The sequence below is a fragment of the Falco punctatus genome (assembly GCF_963210335.1).
Source record: "Falco punctatus genome assembly, chromosome: 16".
In the NCBI taxonomy this organism is placed as follows: domain Eukaryota; kingdom Metazoa; phylum Chordata; class Aves; order Falconiformes; family Falconidae; genus Falco; species Falco punctatus.
This window is the reverse complement of record NC_137596.1, coordinates 1,404,917-1,432,400: the sequence shown is the minus strand read 5'-3', so window position 1 is coordinate 1,432,400 and position 27,484 is coordinate 1,404,917. Positions and strand designations below refer to the sequence as shown.

General features: G+C 59.9%; 3 protein-coding genes across 4 annotated transcripts in view; 2 read left to right on the top strand and 1 right to left on the bottom strand.

The window, feature by feature from the left end:
• On the top strand, positions 1–9,622 carry SCN4B (sodium voltage-gated channel beta subunit 4). 2 transcript variants are annotated; one of them, XM_080366721.1, is made up of 5 exons: positions 1–352; positions 4,243–4,406; positions 5,098–5,323; positions 5,617–5,746; positions 5,868–9,622. In XM_080366721.1, exons 1-5 carry the CDS (start codon positions 28–30, stop codon positions 5,959–5,961), a joined length of 939 nt encoding a protein of 312 aa, XP_080222847.1. In that variant the 5' UTR covers positions 1–27; the 3' UTR covers positions 5,962–9,622. The 2 variants fall into 2 exon arrangements, with proteins under 2 accessions (XP_080222847.1, XP_080222848.1); XM_080366722.1 differs by lacking the exon at positions 1–352 and adding an exon at positions 821–918.
• Positions 9,623–9,658: 36 nt separating this feature from the next.
• TMPRSS4 (transmembrane serine protease 4) lies at positions 9,659–18,701 on the bottom strand (the record flags this gene model as incomplete). The annotated part of the gene is made up of 12 exons (XM_080366734.1): positions 18,602–18,701; positions 14,486–14,516; positions 14,290–14,403; positions 13,985–14,137; positions 13,748–13,877; positions 12,349–12,450; positions 12,182–12,222; positions 11,464–11,626; positions 11,037–11,203; positions 10,725–10,820; positions 10,404–10,543; positions 9,659–10,231 (listed from the first exon to the last, which is right to left on the bottom strand). The coding sequence occupies exons 1-12, from the start codon at positions 18,698–18,700 to the stop codon at positions 9,659–9,661; spliced, it is 1,809 nt and encodes a 602-aa protein (XP_080222860.1). The 5' UTR covers position 18,701.
• Positions 18,702–19,899: 1,198 nt separating this feature from the next.
• TMPRSS13 (transmembrane serine protease 13) overlaps positions 19,900–27,484 on the top strand; it is a 35,539-nt gene continuing 27,954 nt past the window's right edge. The window contains exons 1-5 of the mRNA XM_080366712.1: positions 19,900–19,946; positions 21,221–21,315; positions 21,801–21,998; positions 24,235–24,351; positions 24,659–24,692. Coding sequence (XP_080222838.1) covers positions 21,983–21,998; positions 24,235–24,351; positions 24,659–24,692 — 167 coding nt within the window. The 5' untranslated portion in view covers positions 19,900–19,946; positions 21,221–21,315; positions 21,801–21,982. The remainder of the gene's footprint in view (positions 19,947–21,220; positions 21,316–21,800; positions 21,999–24,234; positions 24,352–24,658; positions 24,693–27,484) is intronic.

The window sequence follows — 27,484 nt, the reverse complement described above, 5'->3', positions numbered from 1 at the left end:
AGCTGGGGGGGCCGACGGGGGGGGCACATGCGGGGCTGCGCGGGGGGGCGGAGGGCGGCTGCGCGGCGCGTGAGGGCGCGGAGGACCGGGGGGAGCCGGAGAAGCGCGGGGGGGCGCGGAGGACCGGGGGGGCGCGGAGGAGGGCGCAGCCCGGCCCCGCCCGGCGCGGCTCCGCCCGGCGCCGCTCGCCCTCCGCGGGGGCGTCCAGAGCCGGGCGGTGCGGGCCAGCACGCACCGCTCCGCACCGCTCCGCACCACTCCGCACCGCTCCGCACCACTCCGCACCGCTCCGCAGCCATGGCCCCGCGCTCAGCCGCCGCCCGCCGCCGCACCGCGCTGGCAGCGCTCCTGGGTAAGGGGCGCGGGGGGCTGCGGGGGGCTCCCCGGGTACCGCCGCGTCCTGCTGCGCCCCGCGGGCCGCCGGTGGGGACCCTGCCCGCGGGCACCCCCGGTCCAGCCGCCCCCTCGTGTCCCCGAGCGGGGGTCCCTGGCTGGGCGCTCCGCTGCTTTGCGTTTGGCCCGCCCGCGCCGCAAGGAATCGGACGCTGCTGCTGCTGCTGCCGCTGCTGCTGCCGCTGCTGCGATGAATTTGCCGTCCACAGGCGCTAACGCAGTTATCTCTGCTCTGCAGACGGAGAGTCCGGAGCACTGAGGATAAGTGACTTGTCCAAGGTGACTTCACAGCCGAGTCCGCGAGCGGACTCTGAAATCCCGGCTCCAGCCCCCTGCCCTGCCTGCAGCAGTCGCTAACATCGCCAGGGCTTTCCTCCGTGAGCACTGCGGCTGCATCCCGCTTTGCCCTGCTCTGCTCAGCTGCTCTGCGAGCAGGGACCACGGCTACCTGCCTGCTAACGGGAACCGGGGCAATAGCCGTAGGGAGGCAATGCACTGCTTCAACGCCAGCACGCCCGCCGACAGGTCATTCTTTTTACGGTTCATTTTCTAAAACGACCATTTGCATGCGCTTCTCCCCGGCGCGGCGACGAGCCCCACACCGCAGGGCCGCTGCTCGGAGCGTGGTGCCCAGACCCGTGGCCGGGGATGCCCGGGACCTGCAGGCTGGAGGAAGGAGTTGGTGGCCGTCCCCTCCCGGCTGCAGCCCCCGCGGCCGGTTCCAAGCCACCTGCATCAGCACTCACGCACCGGCTGCACTTCTGCTCACGCAGGTCATCCTCGTGTCGATGGGCGCAGAGAGCCTGGAGCCAAGGGCTTGCCTCTGCAGCACTTGCTGTTGGGAAACTCCCTTGAAAGGCGTTTTGGAGGGCATAGTTCTTAAGTTTAAGTGAGCTGGAGACAGGAAAAGACGTGGAATTACCTGGCTCGCTGCAGGATCGGGGTGCTGGTACCTGGCTGGAAGTGCCTCCTAAGGCAGGTGCTGCACATGCTACTTGCAGTGTGGGGCTGGCAGTGCGGTGGTAGGGGAGATGCTGGAGATCCGGGCACCTGGGGGTCTGGGGTCCAGGGCATGGAGGTGGGAACCTTGTTCCACAGGTTGCTCCAGTGGGCTGGGAGCCTGAAGGGGGGTGGGTGGGAAGGGGAGAACATCTGGGCAGTCTCTCCATGTGTTTCGGGGATGCTGTGCTCCCCAGGGAGTGGCAGCAGGCTCCTGGCTGCATCGAGGAGCCACAGCACGGCTTCTTCCGTTGGTGCCCGTGGGAGGGGTGAGGACCGCGGGTCCTCTGCCAGAGCACATAGTGCCTGAGCTCAGGTTGGCCTGGGGGCTTCTCCCCCCTACCCCGGGTGGAGAGGAGCCTGGCCAGCCCGCTGGGCATGTCTCGCTGTCTGTGCCAGCAGGTCATGCTGATTTTTATGGACAATGAGAGTTTTTACAGAGCAGCTTTCTCACAGATGCTGGAGGTGTCCCATGGCTTCTCAGGTGAATCCCATGTGCCCTTTGCATTAAGGCAGTGGTTCCCAGGCTGGGTTCCTGGCAGGCTGCAGGACAAGTGGGGGGCAGCCAGCAACCTAGGGGGGAAAGTCTTGCTCTGGGCCTTGGCCTGGGCTGGAGGGCTGTTGTTCCTGGGGCTGGGTCCTGGGTTGCACGCCCAGCACTATTGCACATCACTCAGTGGCTCTGCAACCCCTTTGGGGCGGGGGGGCTTGCCCCAGGGGCTCACCCTCTGCAAAAGCAAGGAGCAGGCAGCCAGGGCTCTGGCCACAGCAGGAGCGACTGCTCCCCGGTTCCCCTTCGCTGTCTCCTGGGGAGGGTCGTGCCTGCAGGTTAGGAGGCAGCCTGGAACCCCGGAGGGGCTTGCCCTGAGGACTGAAGCTTGGGACTGTGGTGATGCAAAGTGCAGCAGCTTTGGGCACACAGAAAAGTAACGGTGGCAGCTGCTGTGGCAGGTTCACTCAGTAATCTCCCAGCCTCCCAATGTGTTTTTCTCTGTGCTTTATTTAGCGGTAACATGTCAATTCTGTCTTCCTGAGACCACAGCATGACAGGAACAAGATCAGCCTCCATTTACCCCACACATTCCGATTATGTTCATGATGTTATAACGATGGTAGACAGGATTAAAAGTGTTACAAGCTGCAAGGAATCATCTTTCCTCTAAGTAACCGTCTGCTTGCAGCACCCTGCCTGCTCAGGCATACCTGCAGAGCCAGGCATCCCGCTGCTAGGTCTTATTCCAAGTAGCAGTATGATTCCCCTGGGACACTCCTGGCTGTGAAGTCCCCTCCGTAGCCTTCCCAGGGATGGTCTTTGAGCCTGAGAACTGCAGGAGACCTCCATCTGGTGGGAACCACTCCCTGACGTTAGCTCAGCCTCTCAAGCAAAACAAAAAGTGGTTCTTTGTAAAGTTAAGTAACTCCTTCCCTGCAGTGCTTGCAATGCAGCACTGCAGCAGGGCCCGAAGCCCAGGATGCAGGGCTCTCAGGCTTGGCTTGGGCTGCGACGTGCCTGGGGAGTTGTTAGCACAGGCATGTGTGGGAGAATAAATCAGCAGCTGAAGCGGCTGCAGAGAGATGCAAATCTGAAGCTGAGAGCAGTGGTTCCAAAGTTAAGGTGTCAGTGGAACTGGGGACCAGCTTGTAGCTGTGGGAAGAGCTGTGTCCCCTGTGTTTTGATTGTCAGGTTGCCCAGGGAAAGCTTTGTAGGGATGGCTGGGTCCCTTTGGCGGCTGAGGTCTGGGAAAGGGGAGGATGGTGCTTTGCTGGCTTGTGGCACATCTTGCCCATACCACATCATACAAGTGGGATGGGCGTGGGGAGTGGGGCTGTTCCCCTGACCCAAAGCAAAGCACCCCTGTGCCCCCAGGCAAGGGTCCACGTGGACACTGCTGGCCTAGCCTGCTGCACAGGGCTGCGATGCCAGTCCCCTGCGTGGGACCCTGGGAGCTTTCAGGCACGCTCCCGGCTCTCGCATCTGGGCTCATACCTGCTCCTCGATGCATTTCTCCCTGCTAACGGGGAGGAGAGGAGCGGGAGAGCTGTGTTCTGCAGTTTGAAGGTCATCTGTCAGCCACAGCAGGAGATGAAGCTCTGCAAGGCAGGCGTGAGGGGGTGCCGCTCCGGAGGTCCGCACAGGCGCTGGAAGGAGCCTGCTGCACTGGCTCGCCGAGAGCCCTTGGCTGGGGCGAGGGACGGACCGCGTGGCAGGCATCCAGGATGGCAATACTAATCAGTGCTCGGGCTCCCTGCTTGAAGAACAGAGAGCTCTGCTTTGCTTTGGGCTTTTTTTTTTTTTTAATTCCCCCCTTTAAGGTTTAGCTGAAGGCCTTGTGGATAATATGCAAATCAGGGTTTTCATTTGCATACTTTATTCGTGGTGATATGATGGTTCCTTATCTCTGTGGGTGCCAGCCAGCCCCTGCTGTTCCTCCAGGAGCGGGTCCCCTATCTCTGCCGAGCTGTCCTGGGGATGGGGACAGGCGCGTTTGCTCTTGCCGTGGCAGCCAAAGGGGACACAGGGTAACAAACCCATCCCTGGGTGCTGGGAGGGGAGGAGAGCTGGGCTCGAGCCCCTGCACTGAGGCTGCTGGGAGGAGGAGGAGGAGGAGGAGGAGGAGGAGGAGGAGGAGGAGGATGCCTGACAGAGCTGGGAGCCAGACCTAGGGGAGCGATGGCTGAGTCCCGCTGCCCCCCACATGCTCCCTGGGGGGGGGGGGGATCCCCACTGTGGCCAGTGCTGGAGCTGGAGGCTGGGCTGCTGTAGGGGAGAAGTGGCACCTCTTCTCCCTGCCCCATCTGCCCCCAGGGTGCCATGCTGGTCCTCACTCTCCCCTCTCCTCTCCCTGCCAGGTTTGCATGTCGTTGCCATCGCCTTTGCCTTGGAGGTGTCAGTGGGGAAGACCAACACTGTGATGGCTCTAAATAACTCCGATGTCCTGCTGCCCTGCACCTTCACCACCTGCATAGGCTTTCAGAACCTGATCTTCACGTGGTATTTCAACTCGACAGAGATGGTGGGTGGCTCACCGGGCTTTGCCTGTTTTCCCAGCAGGTCCTTTTGTCCTTTCCTAGTACAGACCAGCACTGCGGTTCCCTTTCTCCTCTTGCCAGGTGCCTGTCCCTCAGAGTCTCTCCAGCTCTGGGGGGAGGGGGCTGTGCAAACAGGGTAACTCAAATTTCCTGGCACATTTGTGCTTTTGCCACAAAGCTGGTCTGGATTTTCTGCTGCCCACAGGCTCATTTCTTTTCCTAAATTAGTCATAAATCAGTTGTTCAGGTGCAAGCCTGCACTTTGGGTGAAATATGGTTAATTTTCTCCTCCTGCGCTTGCTCTGAAATACTGAAGGTTGTGTATAGATTTCCTTCCTGCTGAGAATATTCCGCTGTTCAACTCCTTAGCAGGAGGGCTGGCCAGCCCTGCGTGGCCCTAGAGCAAAGGGACTCTCTCTGCCTGGGGCTTCTCCCACCTTTTGCGTGGTCCATGACATTGCTGCACGGCAAGTCAGAGGGATCTGCTGCTTCCCGGGTGTGCTGCGTGTCGGTCCCCCTCCACAGCCATTCCTGCTGCTGCGGGGTGGCCGGGACACTGGACCGTGCGTGTCTGTGCGTGCAGATGTGGGGCAGAGCATCAGCAGGAGAGCATGAGCCTTTTCCTCCCCTGGGTTTGTCCAGCTGATCCCTCATCCTGCATCCCTGCCTCTGCAGATTTACCATGGCCAGATAAAGAACAAAGCCTCAGAGCCCTTCCTCGTGGGGCGCAACCCACGGGTTGAGTTTGTCGGCTCGACGACCAAGAAGGAAAACAACATCTCCATCGTCCTGAAGAACGTGGAGTTCAGTGATGCTGGGAAATACACCTGCTACGTCAAGAACCCCAAGGAGAAGAACGCGGAGCACAATGCCACCATCTTCCTCACGGTGGTCCACAAGAGTAAGTGCCAGCCAGGGCTGCTGCGCCCCGTGAGCGGCGCTGGGGCGGTGGGCATGCAGATACACGCTAACCCCACCGTGGGTCATGGTTGTGGTGCTGCACGGGGTGTCCTGGCTTCTTGGAGGTAGATGGCATCCCTGAAGGTCAAGGCTGGGCCTCGTGCCCCTCTGTGCTGTGGGCCAGCTGCTGGTGAGGGGGTCGCTGCTTTTCGGGGGGGGGGGGGGGGGGGGGGATGTGCAGCTGGGAGCTCCGTGCTTCCCTCCTGAGGCCCCTCAGCACCTTCTCTTCTGCAGTGGTGGAGACAGACAACACTGTGACGCTCATCATCGTGGGCGTTGTGGGGGGGCTCATCGGCCTCCTCATCCTCTTCATGCTCATCAAGAGGGTTGTCCTGTTCATCATCAAGAAGACCCAGGATGGGAAGTGAGTGTGGGTGATGGTCCCAGCACCCTTCGGCGGGTGCTGCCATGGGGCAGGGCTGCACAGGGCTGGGGTCATGGCAAAGGGGGCCAAGGGTATCAATGGGCTGTGTGTTCTCCCCCAGGAAGGAGTGTCTCGTGAGTTCGTCAGGGAATGACAACACCGAGAATGGCTTGGCTGGCTCCAAGGCAGAACAAAAAGCACCACCAAAGGCATGAAGCAGCGGCGCCCCGAGCCCCAGCCCACGCAGCAGTGGGGAGAGCGGGCAGGGGGACAAGCCTTTCCCTTTTGTTTTCTTTCCAAACTGCCAACGCTTGAGACGTGTTTCTATTACACACGTGCCTGCAACCTGCACTGCTTCTCGGAAAAGACTTTGGCTGCCACGGGGACTGGGAGCTTCTTGCGGACTCAGACTGGGATGCCGCCGGGATGGAGGGTGCTGCTTGCTCTGCTCTGAGTGAAGGCAAGAGGGTGCTGGGCAGGCGGAAAGGGGGTGGGTGCTGGGGTGTACCCTGGTCTGTGGCTGGGCAGGCGCTGCGCCACGTACGCTGCGCTCCCAGGGGTGCGGGAGGATGGGCTGCCGGGGGTGCCGGTGGGCCTGGCGGGGTAGAGGCTGCGAGGAGCTTGGGGCATCTTGTCTGACTCCGGCGATGCTGAGCTGGGGCGTGCAGGAGCTGCCTGCCTCATACAGAAGGTTTCTGGAGCAGAGCAAGCGTGCACGAAACCTGCCGCAGAGCCAGAGGCTCCTGCCTGCGCTGCATGTCTCACGGTCCGGCACAGGAGGGAGGGTGGGAGTGGGGCGGTGGTGAGGGGGCTTGGCTTCAGCTCTCCGGTTAAGCACACTTGAGAACCAAATTGGTGCAAGGCCCGTTGCTGTCAGGGCTGTCATCTCTTCCCAGCAGGGGCTGGGTGCCACGCTGCCGTGGTGCAGCCTGGCCCCGAGGTGCTTCGGTCCCTCCTGTGGCAGGGCTGGGGGTGCCCCAGTGTCACTGCTGGCCCATGGCGGGGTAGCCTCCACCTGTCACACTCGTTCTGCCCCTGCACAGGGCCATCCCCCGGGGGGCAGCGGGAGGCTTCTCCCCCAGCCAGCCTGCTGCAGAGGTGCTCCCAGGGTTTGTGCTGCTGCTCTTGCTCCTCCTCCCCCCTTTTTAAAGCTCGGCACTCAGAGCAGTGATGCTTTCGATGCTGACTCGCCACGGCTTAACTCGTTACGCTGATATTTTTTATATGAGACTCCAGTGGGAAAACAGCTGAGTGCGTTTCCCTTTCACCCGAGGAAAACTGTGGCACTCCATCCGCGATGCAGGGAGGGAGTACGGTCAAGCCCTGGCGAGGGGAGCTGGGCCAGGGCTGCACCAGCCTGCTCCTGGGTCTGCCACCGGCCCGCTGGGCGACCTTGGGCAAGTCGCTCTGCCTCTCCATGCCTCAGTTTCCCCATCTGTAAAATGGGGATAATAATACTGCTCTACCTCACAGGGGTTGTTGTGAGGCTTCCTTGGCTAACATTTGTAAAGTGCTTGGAGATCCCCGGATCAGGGGTGCCACAGAAAGCCAGAGGCTCTTTGCAAAGGGTACCCACAGTGGGGACTCAGGCAACCCAGCCCCCTTCCCAAGGGCTGTAGCAGGACGTGAGACGCGAAGGGAGTGAGCTGATCCTACAACTGCAGTTGACAACGTCCTTTACAACATGATTTGTTCCCTATTTCTCTTTTATTTGTGGGTGTCTGTCAGTGGAGCCCCTGTCCCCACTCGAAATTGGGAATCAAAGCTGAGCCGTGACTCCCCAGCTGCAGGGGCTTGCACCCCGACAGTGGTGCTGGGGGGGAGGGCAGGCGAGGATTCGGTGGGTGAGGTGGGCAAGGAAAGGTGAGGTGCTGCCTTCTCTGGAGACTGTTGTGGGAGAGGTCGCACCCCGCCTGCCAGCTCGTGGGGATGGACGGTGGTCCGGAGGGCACCTTGCATCCTCCGTCCGGGTGCAGGGCTGGCTGGCACCCGCTGGAGCGGGGCCGTGCCTTGGGGACAGGAGGCAGCTACAGGCAGGTTTGCTCGGCTGCTGGTTAGGCGAGCCGGTGGGAGTCAGGTCCACAGCATCTCGGTCCCCTCTCTGAGGATCTGTGGGACCCTCAGACAAATCTCTGTGCTTCAGTTTCTCCATCTGTAAATTGGGGACAGTAAATCTGACCTACCTCACAGGAGGTGTGAGGCTCCCTGCATCGCTTTGCAAAGTGCTCCGAGATCCTGGGGCGAAAGGAACTCTGTAAATGCAAAGTATCGTTAACATACCATTGTCGTCAGGAGAGTGGGTGGGAAGGCGTGAGACCTCCCAGCTGCCCCAAGAGAACCCCCAGCCCATCCTTGGAGGAGACCTCCCATGGGAGAGGACAGTGAAGGGAGGAAGAGATTTTTTTTAAAGAACTATTTTTAGCTGTCCTAACCTGTTGGCCTTTTTTAGATGGTATCTGGACACGGTTCCACTTACCACAGGATATGCAATGCTGTACTATGCATGGATTACTTCTCTGGCTTGATGGAAAAAGTCAACATAAGCAGTTTTTCAAATGTAATTCTATACGCATATGTGTGCGGGTGCTGTATGCAGCGCAGGGGGCTCCAGGGGAGCGGGCTGCCCTGGAAGCTTGTGCCAGCGCCTGCGGGGTCCCTGCTGTCACAAGGGCTTTGGGGGTTCTGCAGAGGCTTTCCAGGGTGTGTGGGGGAGAAGGCCCTGCCGGAGGCGTGTGCTGTGCCACGCACGTATGTGTATAAGCATATATAAATACATGTAGGAGATACCTGCAAATAGACACAGGATGTGTACAACATGCTGTGTGATGACTTACAGCACATTTTTGCACTGTAGAGGTTTAGTTAGCTTTGCCTTGAATGAAATAAAGTTTATGTTTACTAGAGAAACTTGCTCCAGTTTGGGTTGCTGGGGGCGTCTGTTTAGGCTTGCCGTGAACGCGCTGGGCAGGCACGCCGCACCGTGTCAAGGCAAAGGGCAGCAGCGTTTCTCTTGTGTGCAGAGCCCGGGTCATGTCCGTTCTCTGCAGCTGCTTGTCCCAGGGTGGGTGACTGCCACCGCTCTGCCTTCATCCTGCCGAGCCCCTCAGACACCCCGGGGCGAGGGCTGGGTGCCGCTTCCCAGCACCCACGGGTGTGCATTGCCCACTGGAGCTCAGGGGCTGTGGGTGCCTGGAGGTGGGGAGCTGGCCCCCGGCGGGCCACGGGGTGGGGCTGTCATGCTGCCTTTGGAGGGGCAGTTTTTGGGGGTGCCTGGGGGTATTCCCCTGTGCAAAAAGCTCTGAGCGCAGCTGCCTGGAAAGCAGGATCCCTCCCTGCACGCTGCATGAGAACGGCCCTGATTTCTGCTGGGGCTGATGCTATGCTAGAAAAATTGATTTAAAATAACGCTTAATGACCCTGTTTGTTTACAGTAATTTAAACTGACCCAGTTCCGATCAGCTTGTCTGACTGGCCGAGGTCCACACAGCACTTTCCTCCTTGTGTGCAGGAACAGCTTATTCACGAGAGCCAGCAAATAAACCCTGCCTTGGGCTGGGAAAGCAGCAGCGCAGGGTATTGCAAAACGTACCCCTGCAAGCAAGAGGGACAAAGCCTTCAAGAGGCTGCATGAAAAAACAAATACTTTCTTTTAATGCGGATAGTCTACAGCACAAACATAAATTCTCTCTGTATAACAGTAGTAAGCAAACAGCAGCTTAGCCCCACAGGAGCCTTCCTGCCACAGCAGGGTCAGCACAGGGCAATAAATTAATTTTTCTCCGGAAGGGAGCTTGAGCCGGTCAGATTCTTTCACGGTATCAGTGGCCATCACTCCGAGCTGCCCTTTGCCTCCTTGGCTGACCTCTGGCACGCTAAATCACAGCCTGCCGGCCAGGGTTTGGGATGCACCGCTCACCTTCTGTGCCTTGAGATCCATTTCCCAGCTGCTGCCAGAGCCGAGACAGCCAGGCACGTAGGGATGGGGAGGGAGGCTTGGGGAGGCGCGAAGGACCTGTCCCGGCAGGTCTCAGAGCTCCGACTGGAAGGAGAGAATGGAAGAGAAGAAATTGCAAGAAATTTGAAAGGGCAGCCAAAACCAGGAGGAAGATGCAAGCACTTTCTTCCTTGTGCTCGGGAACAGTTTGTTCGCACGAGCTGGCTCAGCTCCCGCACAGAAGGGGGCTGGCTGCCTGCAGCCCTGCAGCCACGCTGCATGCCACCGGCGTGGTTCCCCTCTGTGCAAAGCCACCGAGGGGGCCCTAACCCTTCCCCACCGTCCCCAGGAAACCTGCAGGATAGCACAGCCCTGCATGCTGCTGCAGCGATGGCACTGACCCTCCGGACACCGTAGATCCAGTTGAGGTAGGCGCGGACGCTGGTGTAGACGCCGGGTATGCTGGGGGTCCCACAGCCCTGGCCCCAGCTGACGATGCCCACCACCTGCCAGTGCTTGCCTGAGTACAGCAGGGGCCCGCCGCTGTCCCCCTGCAAAGGACAAACCATCCGAGCCGGGACTGAGGACCACCCCCGGCCCGCAGCACGGTGCTCACATCCGCAGCTCACAGCCATTTCCCAGGACAGCTCTTCCCTGGAGGGGCTATTTCATTAACGGGTGCAAAGCAACCCACCCCCTCTTTCTGGACCAGGCACCCCCCACCTGGCAGGTGTCCACCCCGCCTTGGGGCAGGCCGGCACACAGCATCTTCTCGGTGACCTCCCCGTGGTAGGCAGCCCGGTTGCAGCTCTCCTTGTCGATGAGTCCCACCTCTGCCTGCTGCAGGGTCTCCGACAGCTTGCCTGTGCAAAACGTGGCCACTTACCGGGGTCCCCAGTAGCCCCGGGTGAGGAGGGAGCCTATCGGTGTCCCACCTCCTGCGCATGATGCTGGGGGGTCTCTGTCCTCACCCCGGGCGGGGGGGGTGTCTCTGTCCTCACCCCGGGGGCAGCCCCCTGTTCGCCCCCATGCTGTCCCACTCACCGTGCTCCTGCGTGTAGCCCCAGCCTATCACCCACAGGGGGGTGCCTGGTGCCAGCTCCTCATCGAAATAGGGCAGACAGATGGGCTTGCTGCTCTCTGGGAGGGAGAGGTGAGGTGCAGATGTCTGGGGGGGCTTGCAGGAAAGGTGCCCCTGCCCAGACTGGTCAGGGGCGCATCCCTGCTGTGCTTTTGGCAAGGCACCGCTCAGGCATGGGCCCCGCTGTGCCACCTGGGGCACTGCTGTCCTAGCCGGCTTCTTAGTGCCACCAGAAGACATTCAGGACTTGCTCCAAGGTGTGTGCCACGTCTCACCTGAGACACGCAGGGGATACTGCAGCTTCACGAGGGCAATGTCACCGTCCTTGGGAGATGTGGGTGTCACCTCAGCTAGGAAGACTTTCTCCACAGCAAGGGTGGCAGCACCAGAGAGGAGATCAGAGCCAGCCTTCACGCGCCAGCTCTGGATGACGGGGTTGTTCCTGTGCACAGACATCGTTATTGCTCCCCTCGTTTCCCGCCGCGACTCTGCTGCGGGGACAGGCAGCAAAGCCCTGCCTACACACTGCCCTGCTCCGCAGCAGTCAGCTGCGTCGGACCAAGGGGCACAAAGCCCCGTGCAGACATGGGACATTTAAACAACACGTGGCTGAAACCCAGAGGGACTCAAGCTGGAGTCGAGGGCCACGCGTGACCAGCCCTGGCTGAGGGGCGCGCTGCAGCGGGGAGGTCGCTGACTCACTTGAAGCAGTGCGCTGCCGTCAGGACCCAGCTGGGGTCGATGATGCTGCCCCCGCAGATGTGCTCCTTTCTGTACTGCAAGCTGACCTGCCACGGCCAAGCCTCGATGGCTGCCGGGCTCCCACCCAGCACGCGTGGCGTCCTTACGCTCTCCCCGCAGTCTTCTGCCAGGCGGAGCAGTGACAAAGGAACACGTCAGCTGTGGCGGCGGGGAGAAAAAGAGCACCCGTGCTGCCCTCCATCCTCGGGGGTGAGCAGGGATGGAGGCTCCCAGGGTGGGGAGTGTGGCCCCGGTGCCTCACCCCCCCCCCCATGACACTGCCTGTCACCCCTTTGTGGGCCACTTGGAACACTCCCTTTCGCCCCCTGTACATCATCCCCAGGCGATGGGTTCATCCATTCCCTGCCTTTCCCAGCCCACCAGGCGGATTAGTTTTATCAGGGTAATTCATTAGCAAAAGTAAACCTATCCTGGCAGCTGATTAAGCCTCTCTTAGGTGTTTCATTTCTGAGAGGTTTATACTGGCTTAACAAGAAGGTTAGCAGTAATTAAATCTGACTTTTCTTGGGCAAACGGTGTGGGAGCTGCGGAGGGCCAGGGCTTGGGCCAGAGCCAGGCTCTCGCAGCTGCAGCACAGCACCCGGTGCCATGCCAGGAACGAGGGCCTGGAGCAGCACCCTGTGTGCCCGCGAGGGGTAAACGGCATCGTGATACTTACTGGAACAAAAGAGCGAAACAACCGATCCAGAGAGGCATTTCCTGCAAGACGGAGGAAAAGGGCTGGATTCAGCAGAGAAGATGCTCCGGCTCCGTGGCCAGGCATGGCAGGGTCCCGTGCAGGGCGAGGGGCACAGCAGCCACCTCCTGCACAGCCCCAGCACTCACCTGCCCGGCTCGGGCACCTGCAGGCTGCCATTGCTCAGCACGACCTCTCGGGCAGGCAGGGGTTGCCCTGCACCTGCCTGCACCGCCCCAAACGTCGGGGTGCTGAAAGACATGGGGGGGCACGGGTCAGCAAGCACACCCTGAGGTCCCAGGCACGCTACCAGCAGGACACAAGTGCTGGGAGAGGACAGGCACTGGTGCCGGAGCATCTCTGGGAGCCTGGAAACTCAGTGGGTTTGGCTCAAAGTGGCATCACCCAGTTCCAGAGCTGTACAAATAGGTCCTAAATGTTTGCCCGTGGCCCCAAGAAAGAGCTGCTGAGACAGGGAGGGAGCAGGAGCTGGAGAAGGGAATGTGGACCCTGCACCAGTGAGCAAAAGACCCCATAGAAAAAGGAGGTTCCTTGAGACAGGGACACAGGGATGCTGAAAGAGGGAAGTGCCACAGCCCTGAAGGGCCCAGGGCAGGATGGGGGGACTGGCCACTGAGCTCAGGAGCAGGGATGGGAGAAGGAAGGGAGACTACTCCCTGCTGTTCGGGGAGGTGCCTCCCAGGGGACCTCGGGGGGGTCCCTGCTGTTGTGACATTTGGAGCTGTGCTCAAAGTCTCAATCCCTGACTTCTTAGCAAATACCATCTTGGGCTCAGTCTGGGCTCCTAGAGGAGCCTGAACATCAGAACCCACCTTCTCCCTAGTATACCCCCAACTTAACGCCAGCTCTCCCTTAATGCAGGGCTGATACCGAACGCACAGGGCTAGCAAGCTATTTCCCCAAATCTCAGCTTTAACCAGCTGAATGCAGCTCTCCAAACTCACCACTAGCTCAGGGCAGCACACCAGGCAGACACAGGTGGGTGACATGAAGCTCCATCACAGTTAGAGGGACCCAGCCCTGCCCACAGCTGTGCAGCACCCACCCCCTGGCCAGCTGCTGCTCTCCTGGGGCTTTAAAAGGGGAGCACAGTGCCCTGTGCCCCTCTTTGGGTGGGCTCCATCGGCAGGGGGAACCTGGGCTGAGGAACCCAGTCTGAGCTCTGCGCCTGCTCCAGCGAGGTGAGTGCACGCTGCTGGGAGCTGTAGGGCATCCCTGCTGCGTGGGTGACTGTGGAGGGTGTGTGTGTGAGGTGAGGAGCAGGGCAGGGTGCCCGTGGGCTGGGGACAAGAGCAAGGGGCAGCGGGTGTAGTACGGTGCTGACGTGGCCAGCTGCCAGGGCTTCTAGAGTGAAGCCCAGCCAGCTCCTGGGGATGCAGAGTGCTCTGCGTGGTGGGGATGGATTGAAACCATTAGTGCGGAGCTTTAAGTGCTTTGTAAGTAAGCAGAGCCCTGCTCAAGGAGAACTTTTGTGGGAGAGGGATAGATAAAGCAGGCGAGAGGGGTGTGGAGAGAGCAGCCATGTACCTCCTGTAGCCCATTTGCTCACAGGCTGCTTTTGCCAGTACCAGGCTGAAGTGGTCGTGACAGGCACAGGACCAGGCTCCTGTGTTTCTGTTAAGCACCTGCAGGATGGATCTGTCTTTGGAGACACGGGCTGGAGGCAGACACAAAGTCAGCTCTGTCACAGGTGGCTTTAGCAGGCAGAGGCTTGCCACAGCAGCCCAGCCCCTCCAGAGCTCTAGCAAGGTGTCCTGGACTCACCCTCAGCTGGTGGTCCCTCAGGAACCCACTGGGGACAGTTGGCCTCATCCTCGCCCTCCAGACAGTCCACCTGCCCATCACACACCTGCTGCAGTGGCACCAGCTTCAGAGGCGACTTGCAGAAGAAGTAGTGGTAGTCCAGGTAAATCTTGACTAGAGGGAAAGGGGGAAGCTCAGCACCGAGCTCACACTGCTGGGCAGGCTTGGTGAGAGGGTGGCAGAGCCAGCCCTGGCTCCTGAGCTGTGTTTGCTGAGATGTGGCTTGCAAAAGGAGGGGGGAGAGGAGACCAGAGCAGGAGCCGTACCCAGGAAGCCAACTGCAACCAGGCAGGCGAGGCTGAGCACCACTGCCAGGATGAGGATGCCGATCCGCTTGAAGGACTCCAACACCACGGAGGTTTTGCGTCTTGTGCTGGGACCTACAACACAGGGGAGCGTGGCCCTGCATTGCCAAGCCCAGCCTGGCAGCATCTGCACCCCCAGCTCCCACAGGTATATTACCTCTGCTGTTCAGCTGCTCAGTGGCTAAATCCTGCAAACCAGAGGGGAAAACCAGTTACTGAGCTGAAACTTCAGGCAAAAAGCCATTGGCAAGTGGGAAGGGTCTGTAGCAGCGTGGCTAGTTGGCCCTGCGGTAATTCCTGTGCCAAGTGCACAGTGAACATGACCAGCCAGCCGGGGGAGGGCAGCCCAGCGAAGGTGGAGGGTCAGCCAAGCCTGGGCAGGCACAGAGGGGCTGCAGTGTCTTGCTTGAGGCCCACCAGGAGGATTAGCAGGGAAATGGCCCCAACCTACATCTGAGGTTGCTTTAGAGCTGTTGGGAATGGAGACGGCAGTAGCTGGGGGGTGGCATGTCCTGTGACAGCACTTGGCTCTGCTGTCACCTGGGGTCACGGACTATGGAGTTCCTGTGAATGCCTCCTGTGCAATTTCAGTAATTGGCTATTAATGCTATGGAGTTACTGTCATTCGTGCACCAGAGGCTTATAAAGTCATAGGCATCATGCAAGAGGCACTTTCTGATGTGCCACGAAACCCTGAGTCAAAATACATGCGCCTGCAGGGCTGTGGCACCCGGACATGTCACAACAGGGGTTGTGTTCCTCGGCTGCCCTAGCACGGGGTCAGAAACCGAGTGGCACAGCCCGAGCCCTCCCCCGCACGCTGCGGGAGCCAGCGGAGAAACCAGCCCAGCCTGTGGGAACAAGGGCTCTCAGGGTGGGGAGGGAGGGCTGTGCTGCTGCTAGGACACGCAGTAAACACAGCCCTGGCAGCAGCCAGCGCTGGAGCAAGTGATGAATAAGGCATTGATCCCATTTGACCTCTTCAGCTTTATTTGCCTGTAATATCTTTTCATATGGGAGATGCCCAACTGCAGTAGGAATGGACCCATGAGCTGCAGCAGCTAGCCATTGCCCCCATCCTTGGTGTCTGGGCTGATGCTGAGCAAAGCTCAGAGCCTCTCTGAGGGGGCTTCAGGTGGGCACCGCACAGTTCTGTTGCCCTGGTTTGCAGCCATGCATGTGCTGTGCTGTTGGGCTGCTCCCTGGCATCTTGTGGTTTGAGAATGTACTCCCGCTCCGCTGCCGAGGCTGCAGAAAGCAGCATGCTCACTTTTCCCTTGAACGCCTTTCCAGCCCCACGAGTGAGCTCTTTTCCTTAGCTGTTACTTCTGGACACTACCACAACAGGTAAGATTAACTTCGTTGCGGAGCCTGCACCCAGCATGAACAGAGGTAAGAAAAATTAAAACCACCGCAATAAATGCACAGACCCAGGAGCACAATTCAGGAGAGTTTGGGGTTTGGAAGCCTTTGCTCTGTTGGCTGCTGAGCCTCAGGAGCTGCGCACTGTTCTCTGGGCAGCAGAAGGATGGAGATGATGGCGTTTGCTGTCTCAGATGGCAACAGGGGACCCCGTGCCATCCCAGGGCTCGGAGGTTGGGGCTTTGAAGAACCAAGAATGGTGCAGTGAGACTGGGGACACGGTCTGGCTGTAATGGGGCCGTGTTCCAGCCCGCAGTGGGTTGGAGGGAGTGGTGGAGCCCTTCCTCTCTGGGTCACTGTGTTTGGGTGTGCTGAGCCATGCACAAAGACTCTACCAGCAGGATTTTGCAGGCAAGTGCCAAGCGATTATTTGTGGGTTAATGCAAAGATAGCTTGGATTTAATGTGCTGCTAGCTCAGCTGTCACTGCCCCTCGCCCAGCCGGGATCTGTCACTTCCCCATCGCAGCCCCACTGCATGGCTTGGGCTGCCGGTTTTGGCTGCTCCCCAGGCTGGGAACAAGAAGTGACCTGTGCAGGGCAGGACCGGTTCCTGCCTGGTGCTGGCAGGGCTGTGGGCATGTGGCTGTGCCCCAGCGCGCAGCCGTCCAGCAATGCCGGGGCCTTTCTCCAAACGGCAGGGCTTGCCCGGCACCGATGCCAAGCGTGGGCAAGTCGCGGCAAGCACCCAGCCCCTGATGGGCTCTGCACAGCCCCTCAAGCCTTTTGGCTCCTGTAAAGACACTGCGGTGCTACCAGGGATCCCGGGGGTGGTAGGGAGTCGGGGACCTGCGGGCAGCAGGAGGGCAGGGTGGGAAGCAGAGCGTGTCTCCCAGACCTCCCACCTTGGCTGCTTATCTGCTGCACTCGGTGCCTGTAGGAGCCTTGGGAGTTTTGTAACGCCTGCTCGGCTTGCTCCCTGCTACGTCCTCCGGTGCAGCCGAGGGCACGTGGGGCTGGTCCTTCCTCATGCTGACCTCTTGTGTCACCGTGGGCCTGGGCCAGGCATGGCCCGGATAATGGGATGCTAACGGTTCCCTCTGGGAACGGTCCCAGCCAGGATGGCTCCTCCAGACTGCACGGCACGGCTGGAGCGCTGTGGCCGAGGGGCCCCGCAGTGCACAGCTGCCCCTGCCTGCCCGCAGGCTGCCTGTGCCTGTGCCCATCACGTCATGTGGTATCGGGCTTCTTCCCGACAGCCCTGTGCAGGTCTGGTGCAGACACAAGTGGGGCTGATGCTGTGATGCCAGCCACCTTCCCACCTAGAGAAGGTATTGCCCACTGTTGATTTGGTTTTTTTGCATTTTTTTCAGCTCATGAACTTCCTCTGTTTCAAACCGATTCATAGCTTGGTGCTGCCTCTCCATGACCGCCCACTTGCTCTCAAAACCACCCTACAAGCACGAGCTGCACTGGTTAACTCAAAGCAAGGCGCGATCTGTGCCAGCTCCTGCATGGAGTGGGAGCACATGATTTCCTGGAGAACTCAAGGCTACAGTAACTAATGGAGCTCCCTTGCCCTGTTCTCTGGAAGCACATTAATGCCTCTATAGCCAGTCCACTCCAGCTGTGCAAATGCCAGTCCATGACCCATGGTCTCCTGGTGACCTTCTGCACCTGTGCCATGGGAGCAGGCTTGGCCAGCTGGGGTGCAGCTGGGCTTGTGCCGTTTGCCCCCCACAGCGTGTGGCTGAAAGGTGCTGTGGTGCACTGAGCAGCTGTGCCAGCTGCTCCTGCGTGAGGAAAGCTGGGATATTCTGACCAGCTTCAAAGGGTGCAGGGTGCTTGGATCCAGGGCTAAATCCTTGGCTGCAGGGGATTTAACCCATGGGTGCATATAGCTGTCACTGCTGTGCAAGGGGGTGAGTTTCCCACCCTGGAGGGGTTGACGGCCTGGGGTGCTGCTGGTGGAGGGTTTTACGGTGCCCAGGCTGTACGTGGCTGCACTCTATTAAGGAAGCCTTTTCCTCCTAGGACTGCATGCCAAGGCTGGGGCTTGGTGGCCATGGTTTTGCTTGCAAAAGGTGCCGTAGGAAGCCAAGCAGAGTGTGTCCCTCCTGCTGAGCAGAGGGACCAGCAGTCCCGTGGCAGGAGTGTGCTGGGGGGCAGGGGGGCCAGGCTCTTGCCCAGGCATTGCCTTCTCAGGGCTGGGGGATAGGACGCCCCAGAAGGGCACATTCCCCTTGGCAAGCAGACTTGTGAGACGTGCTGCCTTACCTGTCTGCTTCCCGGTCTGGGAGAGGGCCAAGGCAAGCCACAGAGAAATGTGGCAGCGAGAGCTCACGGGGAGAGCCAAGCGCCACATCCAACAGCCACGGTGGGGAGTTGAGAGAGACAAGTAAAATCATTCCGTGCCTGGATGCTGCGGGAAGCTGGGGCCAAGCTGCAGCACCTCTTTTGAGCCTGGGCTGCCTCATCACCAGTAAACTGCTCCTGGCAGACCTGGGCTGCAAGCGCAGCCAGCTGCGGGGTGCCGGCCACCAGCTCCTGGGGCTGGGGGCTGATGTGCAGGGAGGGGGTGAAGCTGTCAGTAACTTACCATATTCATCCAGCTCTGATGCGGTCTTCTGCCTGCAGAAACCCAGCAGATATCCTCCAGTGTGGGAGACAGGGGGGCTGTGGATACCCCGATGCCCAGGGAACCCTGGGCTGGCAATGCTCCCCCCGCCCCGTGCCTGTGCTGCTCTGCCCGCGCTGTGCTAGCACTGGGGCAGGACCGCCCGAGCACTCCTTAAAATCCGCAACAGGAGTTGTGAAACAGGAATTATGATTTGTATTGTAATATAACACCGGTCTATCAGCAGCACCATTACCCGCAACAATCTGAGCATCTGCCACTGGAGGGTGACTCACCTGCAGAGCTGCTGTCACAAAATAGCTTATCAGGAGTGAACTGACTGACAGAGCAGGATGCCCCGCTCCTCTCCTGGTGATAAGAGGAACCGCGGCCATCCCGCTCTTTGTCCATCTCTTCCGCGTTGCAACGGGTTGTTTTTAAACAGAGGTTTTAGTAGGTGGAGGAGGAAAGGAGAGGAGAGTTTATGCGTGAGGTTACCGGGCCATTTTCCGCTCCTGTCTCTCAGGTCACTCCGTCTGTGTGTCCCCATCAGTCCCAGGCCATGGCTGGCAGGAAAGTTTGAAGGAAAGCGAGCAGGTGCCTGTGGCAGGTTACCTCTGGGATCGCCGTGAAGGCTGGGGGCACAGGTGGGTGTCTGGCTGCGCGGGAGCAGCTGCTGTCCTGGGCAGGCTGTATGGAGTCGCTGCTCCCTGGGGTGCCCCGGCAAGCTGGGCAGGGCAGAGGGCTGGAGCGTGGCCCCTCCAGACTCCCTTACTCACCCGCTGGGACCCTCTTTCTCCCTGGCTTTTGTCCCTGCTGTGGTACAGCAGCGCTGAGTGATGCTGACTGCCGGTTCCTGTGCCACTGGGATGCTCCTGGGCTGTTCATGGTGATTTACAGAGCCCTGCTATCCATCTGGGTCGGTGGACTTGGTGCTGAGGCTGGGTCCGCAAGTGGGAGACTGCAGTGCAAGCTCAGGGATGGCCATGCCCTTCTCCTGCAAACCTCTGTCCCTTTGCAGAGCAACTGACCTGGCTTGGCTGAGCTTGTTGCACAAGATGGGGCTGGGAGAGGGGCTCTCACAGCCCCCAGCCCTGTTTCAGGGACATGCTGTCCCATAGGCAGGTGCTGAGGCTGCTCCCGGCGCTGTGCACGTCTGATGCAAAGCTGGGTTGCATGTCCAGGAACGATCACTCTGGGATGAAGAGCGGCTTGCTTTAGCCTGCCGCTGGCAGCACTGGGCAGGATGGGCATTTAGGCTTAGGTGTGCAGGAGCTACTTGCTCTGGCTGGGCAAAGGCCGGTGCAGGGAGGGGGCTGGGGTCATGGAGGCTGCAGTCGGCCCCCTGGCTGGCAAGCCTGGCCTTGGCAGACTCATGCTGGAAGCGGTGGGTGTGCAGGATTTGCTGAGCAGCTAATTACTGTCTCCTCCTTTTGTAATCAAGCTTTCCCAACGGACGGGGTGAGCTGCTGCTGCCAGGCGTGTGCACTGTACCAGTGGGGAGGCTGTGGAGCATCCCGGACCTGCAGCTCCTCGGCCAGGCACCTGTGCCAGCTCGCCCCTGCCGCAGCAGGGATCCTGTTATCCCCCCTGGGACTCTGCCTGGACCAGGGATCCTGACATCTGCATGTGGCTCTGCAGGTAAGGGACACTTTCCCCATGCTCACTCGTGAGGATCTAGCCCCCAGGAGGATCAGCAGACTGCGATCTCAGCTCCTGCCCATATGGTCCATGCAATTCCTAGAGATTATGGGATGGAGAATGGGCAGTGGCAGCCAGCAGGGTCAGCCACATGCTTTGTACAGGAGGTTGCCCTGCTCTACAGCGGGAGCTTTCAGCTTGCAAACTGGTGTGAGGGGCTGCGTGCCACAGCAGGGAGCTGGGCTCAGAGCTTGCATGCCACAGTGGGTCCCGGCTGGGGCAGCACAGGCGAATGCACCCAATGCAGCGTGAACTGCAGCATGGTGGAGCGAGCTCTCCTGTCCAGTCTGGGCATGCCTGTCCCTTGACAGGGAACAACCTGCGGCTTAAGAGTAAAAGCAGCTCAAGAGATGGGTGCTGCCCGGCCAGCAGGGATCAGGCTTCGGGGCAAACTCAGTCTCATGCATCCAGCACCACCTGCACAGCTGCAGCCTTGTGCCGTGCCACAGAGACCCCCCTCAAGGCATGGGCAGTCTTCGCAGCACACCCCAGTGCCAGCCCCGCACACCCCATGGCCTGGCCCCCTGTCATGGAAGGGAGGGCCGCCCGGCAGCACCCGCAGAGTGGAAGGTGGCACAGTGAGGAGCTGCTCTTCCTCCTTTGAGGTTAAGGGAAGGCTTTGAGGAAGCAGTTGAGGTTTGCAGATGTTATGTCACAGCTCTTTATGCCTTCAGGGGTTTGCTTCCTGGAGTGCGGCTGTGTTTCCAGCCTGTCACCCTTCTCTGGCCTCTTGCAGGCAGAGTCCTGGCATGATGCAGGTTTCCGGGCTCCCTGGTTCCGTCTGGGGTCAGGCAGAGGTCAGGCAGGTCTGTCCCACGGCTCTGCACAGCCACCAGCATCCCTGAGTTGCATGGGCACACACCATGTCCCATTCTGCTGCCGGGTGAGGAGCAGTCCCAGCCTCTCTGTCCGAGCTGGGCACTGCCAGCAGCTCGGGGTCTGCCATGTGCATCATCCCCTCTGCATCCCGCTGCCTCTGCTCCCCCGCCAGCATCCCCATGGAACCCAGGCATCACCCCTGGGTCTTGATGCTGAAATGCTGGCTCCCGGGGAGGGCTGCTCGGGGTCTTGGCCTCTGCCCTGACCACCCTGTGCCACTTGCATTGTCAGAGGCTGTGCCTGACAAAGCGTGCCAGGCGGGGAGGGATTTTGCCCCTGGCTGCCCAGTTTCCAAGCTGTTAATGTTATCTCTGCTTGTTACCTTCTACCTGCAGCCACGGGAGACTGTTTCCCCCTCTTTCGGCACGCAGGCAGTGATTGCTGCCTAACCCTGTGGCTCAGGGCTTTGAGAAGATGATCACATACAGCCGTAAGTGCATCACACCAGGAGGTGTCTGTGACTGGGGGCAGCTGGTTGGGGGTGCCCTGTCACCCTGGGGTCCTACCCTCTCTGCAGATGCTCTCACACTGCACAGGGCCATAACCTTTGCAGGCGTCCCCAGATGCCCAAGCCCCCATCTGTGTGGGACCCTGCTCCCCTCCTGGCTGCTGCTCTTTGCTCTTTGCTTTGTGTTGGAGGACACAGCCACTCCAGCACCTTGCCAGGACTGGACACCCCTGTTGTCCAGGGCATCCCTGCCCCTCGGGCTCCCAGTGTTACCAGTTCAGCCTCTGCCAAGCTGTCTGTCCCTGCCAGCAGCAGGAGGGCAGAGCTGCCTGCATGGGCAGGCTTCATGCCCACCCCAAGCAGGCTGAGATGCTGGGCTGGGCACAGCCGTCCCAGGCTGGGGCACTGTCCGTCGCGTGAGGAGTGATGTCTGCTGGAGCACCTCTGCTTTCTCCCCTGGGAACCAGTTGAACCGGTGGGCCAGGAGCGGTGCCCAGCCTCGCAGCAGCACAGACGGTGAGGTGGCTGTGTCACCGGGAGAGGAGGGGACGGGCAGGACGTGCCAGGCTCCAACACTCACAGGGGCTCTGCTACAGCAGCTCCCAGCCTGGCTGAGCCCTGAGCAGCTCCTGTGGCATGGTGCTGGGAGATGGACCCCCGGGCAGGTGAGTAGGTGGCCTTTTTCTCCCCTTACGGAGCAGAGGTGGGGCTGTTTTATGGCACGGGCAATGGCTTGGTAACCTTCCCTTTCGCCTTTGCCGTCTGCAGCCCTGGGGCTTGGGGCTTGACTGCTGGTGTGGTTCTTCGAGCAGTGCTGCTTGGAGGCATCTCGCTGGGATGTGAGGATGCCTGCGCCTCCCACGCACCGCACGGGCCAGGGGCTGGGCATGCAGCCATCGTCATCCCACCAGTGGTAGGCGTGGGGAGAGGGCAGTTTCGGCAGCCGGCTGATTCAGGGATGCTATTGCACCACGCTCCTGTCCCGCAGCTCCTGCTGCATGAGTCACTCCTGCAGCAGACTCCCTGACCTCACCCACACCAGCCGGTGCCGGAGCCTGGGATCCCAGGGCTCCCAGCTCGCCCCTGGCCCAGCAGAGGCAGGGTGCATTGGCTGTGCATGTATCCTGGCCGCATGGGCCCAGCAGAAGGGAAGGGCAGGCTGGTCCTGCTCATCTGCTGTGCAGCTTGGGAGCTGGTGGCACGATGCTCTGCGGCTCCCCGGGTGTTGGCCAGATACCATCAGGTAGAGCAAGTGCTGTGGGTTGCAGGATGACCTGAGACCTTGCTCACTATGTAAACACTGTGACCACAGGGGAAATGTTCTCATTCCGCTGGCATCTGTCTAAATTTAGCTGCTGTTAGGTCATCCTTTTCCGCTGCCGCCTCACTCCTGACGCTGCAAGGCACAGCACCCCGTCTCTGTGTCAGGTGATCGCCCCCAGCCCCCCGTATGAGCAGGGGAGTGCTGTGGGGCTGCCCACACTCCGGGGCAGTGGCCAAACCCTGGCACAGCAGCCCCCAGAGCTGTGCCCACCACCATTCCCTGCCCCATGTTTTGCTAATGGGCTGCACTGGGACCGACTGGGTAGCTTACTGGTCAGGAGGGTGGTGTGGAGCAGTGTGGATGTGTGAGAGTCTGTGCTGCCAGTGAGACAGGCTCATGCTGGAGCCTGCTGTGACAGAAGAGAAGGGTCCAGGATGGCGTTTGTGCAGGGGCTTGGGAGAGCAGGAGCTGGTCACAGCTGGAGAGAGGTGTGACAGCAGCCTGGTGCTGTACATTGCACAAGACTTTCTCTGTGCAGCATGCAACCTGTTGTCAGCAGAGGAACTGGCTGTGCTATGTCTGGGCACCTTGGTGTTCCCTTGGCAATGCCAGGAACGTTCACTGGTGTTGGGCTTTGCCAGGTCCTGTGGTGGGGGTGGGAGGGATGGAGGGGGTGCAGAGCTCCCACAGGGGTCCTGCATGGCCCCATCATCATCCCATCCCATCCCTGCGCTGGCAGCAGGAGTTTGCTCGCCCTGACAAATGCATCCTCTAGAGGGAACTGCCTGTCCAGAAATGGGTCTGCACGGCTGCGCAGGGATGGCTGTGGGACAAACCAGGGTATGGCCACTGGCACAGAGCTGTGGCACCTTGCTGCTCTTCTGGCTCTTTGCTCAGTGCTGCCAGGGCAAGGTGCATCAGAGCTGCAGGACACCCCAGCTGTGGGAGGGAACAGCAAGTGTCTCCTCAGTCCCAGCACTGTTCTGCTACCTCCCTGCTCTGCCTGCGCTTTTGCTGCCAAAATTATAGCCAAATGGCATGTTTAAACCCTGCTGGTGGCCAGCAGCTCCCTGTGCAGCTGAGGAAAGGTGATTCAGCCCAGAAGAGTGTGCATGGGACCAGGAGTGGGGATACAGGCATCATCGGGGTGGGCAGTTGCCCAACCCCAGCACAATGTGATGGGCCCTGGGCATGGCCAAAAGCTGCTTGGGGTCTGGGAGAGCTCCCAGCAAGGCCAGGAGTGGGAATAGCGGGGGATCCTGTTTACAGGGAATGGGGGCTCCTGTTTACACCCATTCCCCTAGTGTTTAGGCTGAGGGGCAGCAAGTTGCCCACACTCCCTTCTGGGTTCCTTTCCCAGGCCACCATCTCGCCTGCCAGCTCACCTGGGGACAGCAGAGGTGGTGGCTGCGCGACCAAGATCAGTCTCCAGCGTGGGGCTTTGGGGTTAGCAAAAATCTCCATGCCACGGTGCTCAACAGCATCATGGAGCGCAGTCCCTCCATGCCATAGGGACAGCACAGGCTAGAGGGACGTATCCCACCCCCACAGCTGTCCTGTCCCTCCCAGGAGCTGATCCGAACCCCAGTCTCCTGGAGGTGTGTGTTGGTAGAGCCCCTTCTCCCTCTGCTTTACAGAGCAAGAGCCCATCAACGTGCTCGGGATTGTCTTGGGTGTCGGGCTGGCCTTGCTGATCCTGGTGCTTTTTGGCTACACCTTGGTCCGGTGGTACAAGAGGAGCCAGTGCTGGCACCGTGAGTAGGGGCAGAGCTGGGGACAGGCAGCAGCAGGGAGGGCTCAAAAGAAAAGGGCTGCAGTGCTCAGGATGTGGGAAGCACGCCTGCCACTTGCTGGTCCCCCTGGGCTGGGGAAACCTGCGTGCACAGTGGCTTCGGGGCAAGCTGGGGGCATGCGGAGGCCGAGGAGGGGGATGCACAGTGATGCCCTGGTGCGGCTGGCTGTCCCGCTGGCTGTCCTGCTCATTGCCACGTCACTGTAGCAAAGCAAAGGTGAGTCCGTGGCACTGTGTGGCTCTGACACTGCTCCTTCATACCCCCCCAGGGCCTGACTTCGTCTTCAACCTCTACCACACCCGGTGAGTGAGGGGCCTGGGGTGGGCTGGGTGCTCCCCTCACACAGCACTGAGGTGTCGCCAACCTTTGCCAGTCCCAAATCCGCTGAGCTCTGCTGTTTGCAGGTGCTGCCTCCCTAGGACAGGTGCCCTGAGGGGGGCTGGGGGAGGGGGGCAGGCAGCTCACTGACACTTATGCCTTCCCTGCAGTGGGCTGGGGTCGGTGGAGCTGGTGCCACCGTTCAGCATCAGCGGCTCGCTGAGCGGGGCTGGGAGCAGCTATGTGCCTTTCCGCAACAGGGGGCCTTGAGGCAGGAGCCAGGCTGGTGTGCAGGTAGGACATCACCCTGCTTGTCCCTGCCTGGTGGTGGGTGAGGGGATCCCCGGCTGTGTACCTCCCCCAGGACAACCCATGCAGGTGCCCCGCAATGCCCAGGAGCAGCTGGTGTGTGGGGTGGCTGTAGCACTGGGTGCCTCTGCGGGGAGTCCAGGTGCTGGGTGAGGGTGCTGTGCCCCGGAGGCTCCATGCCTCTTTGTAGCCCCTGGTCATTGCAGCTTTCCCTGGGATAGTCCTAAGGCTTTTCCTGCAAAAGTCGGTGGGGCATCAGGGGCTTTCCCTGGGCTCTGGTTTTGTTCCCCCCATGCAGGTTTTGGTTTCCATTTCCTTCCCCACGATCCTCAGCCTGGGGCTGGGCATGCAGCTGGGGCGAAGGCAGCTCAGGGCTGGGGCTGGAGCCCACGTGCCCCCTGCACCGCTTCCCCTTTCTGCCTTACATCCCCCTTCCAGCAGCAACAGAAAGAGCAACCAAAATCAGCTAGGGGGGAAGTCCTCTGTTCTTGCTTCTTTAAAAAACCAGCTGCTACATAGGCTGGATTTCTACCGAAACTGTAACAAGGAGGTTTCAGTTTTTGAAGAGCTTCTCCATCTGCTCCCTGCAGCTGCATTTCTCTTGCTGCTCCCCATCTCCCCCCCCCCCCCCCATCCCCGGCCATGGGCATCACTGGAGGGTGCCTGAGGCCAGCTGCCATCCCTGTGCTGGTGCAGCCTCCCCTTGCTTGGGATGGAGGAAGAGGGTTCTGCCTTATCCCAGGCTTCCTCAGCATGAACCCTGGAGAGAAAAGCCACCTTCCCCAGGGCTCAGAGACACCCCAGCCCTTGCCACCAGCCAGCTGCATGCCCAGGAGACCTTGGGCCAGGCTGCTGGTGAGCAGGGCAGTGGGAGTGTGGGGAGCCACAGAACTGGATGGCTGGTTTTGTGCAATAGGGGAAAACGCCATAAGGAAATGAGACTGCTTCTCAGACTTCCCTTCTCAGTCGAGTATCTGGACCAATGTGGAAATTTGTCCTTCACACCGATAGTGTAAGGAAACATCTCAGAAAGCCCCTGTGGTCTTTGTCATGGCTTTCTCATGCCAGCCACCTTCAACCTCGGCAAAGCAAGTGGCTGTGGAAGTGCCTGAAGCACGAGACCAGCCCTGACAAAATTGCTGTGGCCCTTGGGGAGGGACCCACGCACACACACTAAGTGGGGGCAGACCAGGCATGGGGCTTTGGGACTGTTTCTTTGCAAACTGTTTTCTCAGAAGGAAAACAAAAAGAGACTCTGGAGACCACATGACTCTGTATGGGGAAACCGGTGAGGATGGAGTGGAAAGCTCCAGTCTGCACCCCAGCTTGCAAGGGGGCTGGGGGCTGGCCACAAGCCTCCCGGCTTCTCCTTCCCTGTGCCCCCCCCCCCCCCCCCCCCCCCCCTGCTCCATGCAGGGTTTGTGCAGTGCTGGGGGCTCCGTTGCCTTGTTGTTGGAAATGTTGGAAACCTCTGCATAGGCTGGTGCTGGGGGAGGACAGGTGTTTGCAGGGTGCAGCCCCTTGCTGGGGGTGCAGTGTTCCCCGCTGCGAAGAGGAGCAGGAAGAGGAGAGCCACTTGCAAGAGGAGTGGGAGCTGAATGTCCTCTGTGTGTTAGGCTGTGACTTAATTCAGGAAAATATGAGCATCTGGGATTTCCATAGAGTCGGAGGGACTGTACATACTCTCAGCTACCAAAGCCAAAGCGTGTGGTCTGTGGTTTTCTGGCAAACTCATCTGGGTTTCGTTGAAAGGAGAAGCCTGGCTGCTCATGAAGGGGGAGGGAAACGCTGCCTCTGTCAGCCTTGGGTGCTGCCGCTGGATGCTGCCGGCTGGAGCTTTCCACAGTGAGCAGGAACCGGCAGCACCCAGCACTGCACGGGATCCGGCCACACAGCTTGACGTCATGAGCATTGAAAAGAAAAAAAAAAAAAGTTACGCTTAATTTTGGTGACTCCATTTTCCAGAGGAAGTTGAAAAAAAGAAAGCAAAAAAAAAAACAAAAACAACCACCAACTCCCAAAATACCCTGAGGTAGAAGAGCTGGTGGAAATGGAAGGGCAGGAGGACGCGCATGGACGGCATCGGTGGTGTCACTGCAGCGGGGCACCCACCATGGCCAGCAGCCAGGCCCTCCATGAGATGCAAGTATGTTCATTGCAAGTATCTTCAGCGCAAGTAGTGTAACGTCAGGTGTAACACGGAAATGTAGCAATGCGTCAACAACCTTTCTCCTGACTGCAGCGATTCTTGTTTTCACCTGAAAAACAGTACTTCCCCGAGCTGGGTTTCCAATAGCAGTTTTAATGGGACTATCCCACCGTGAAGGTTCTTGGAAACTAAGTGACTCTTGGAAAAACTCCAAGTGACCTGGCAGCAGTGAAATGTAGCCCACGGTAAGTTGCTCCCATCTCATGCCTATTTCCATTCTGACAGAAACTATCCCCCTGCCCTCCAGTTTCAACTTGT

What these genes read in the sequence shown, in the direction of transcription:
- SCN4B (XM_080366721.1), top strand. Translation starts at nt 28, where the DNA reads ATGCGGGGCTGCGCGGGGGGGCGGAGGGCGGCTGCGCGGCGCGTGAGG. An exon ending in CGCGCTGGCAGCGCTCCTGG is followed by an intron (nt 353 to 4,242) that starts GTAAGGGGCGCG and finishes TCTCCCTGCCAG; the next exon opens with GTTTGCATGTCGTTGCCATC. An exon ending in AAGAAGACCCAGGATGGGAA is followed by an intron (nt 5,747 to 5,867) that starts GTGAGTGTGGGT and finishes GTTCTCCCCCAG; the next exon opens with GAAGGAGTGTCTCGTGAGTT.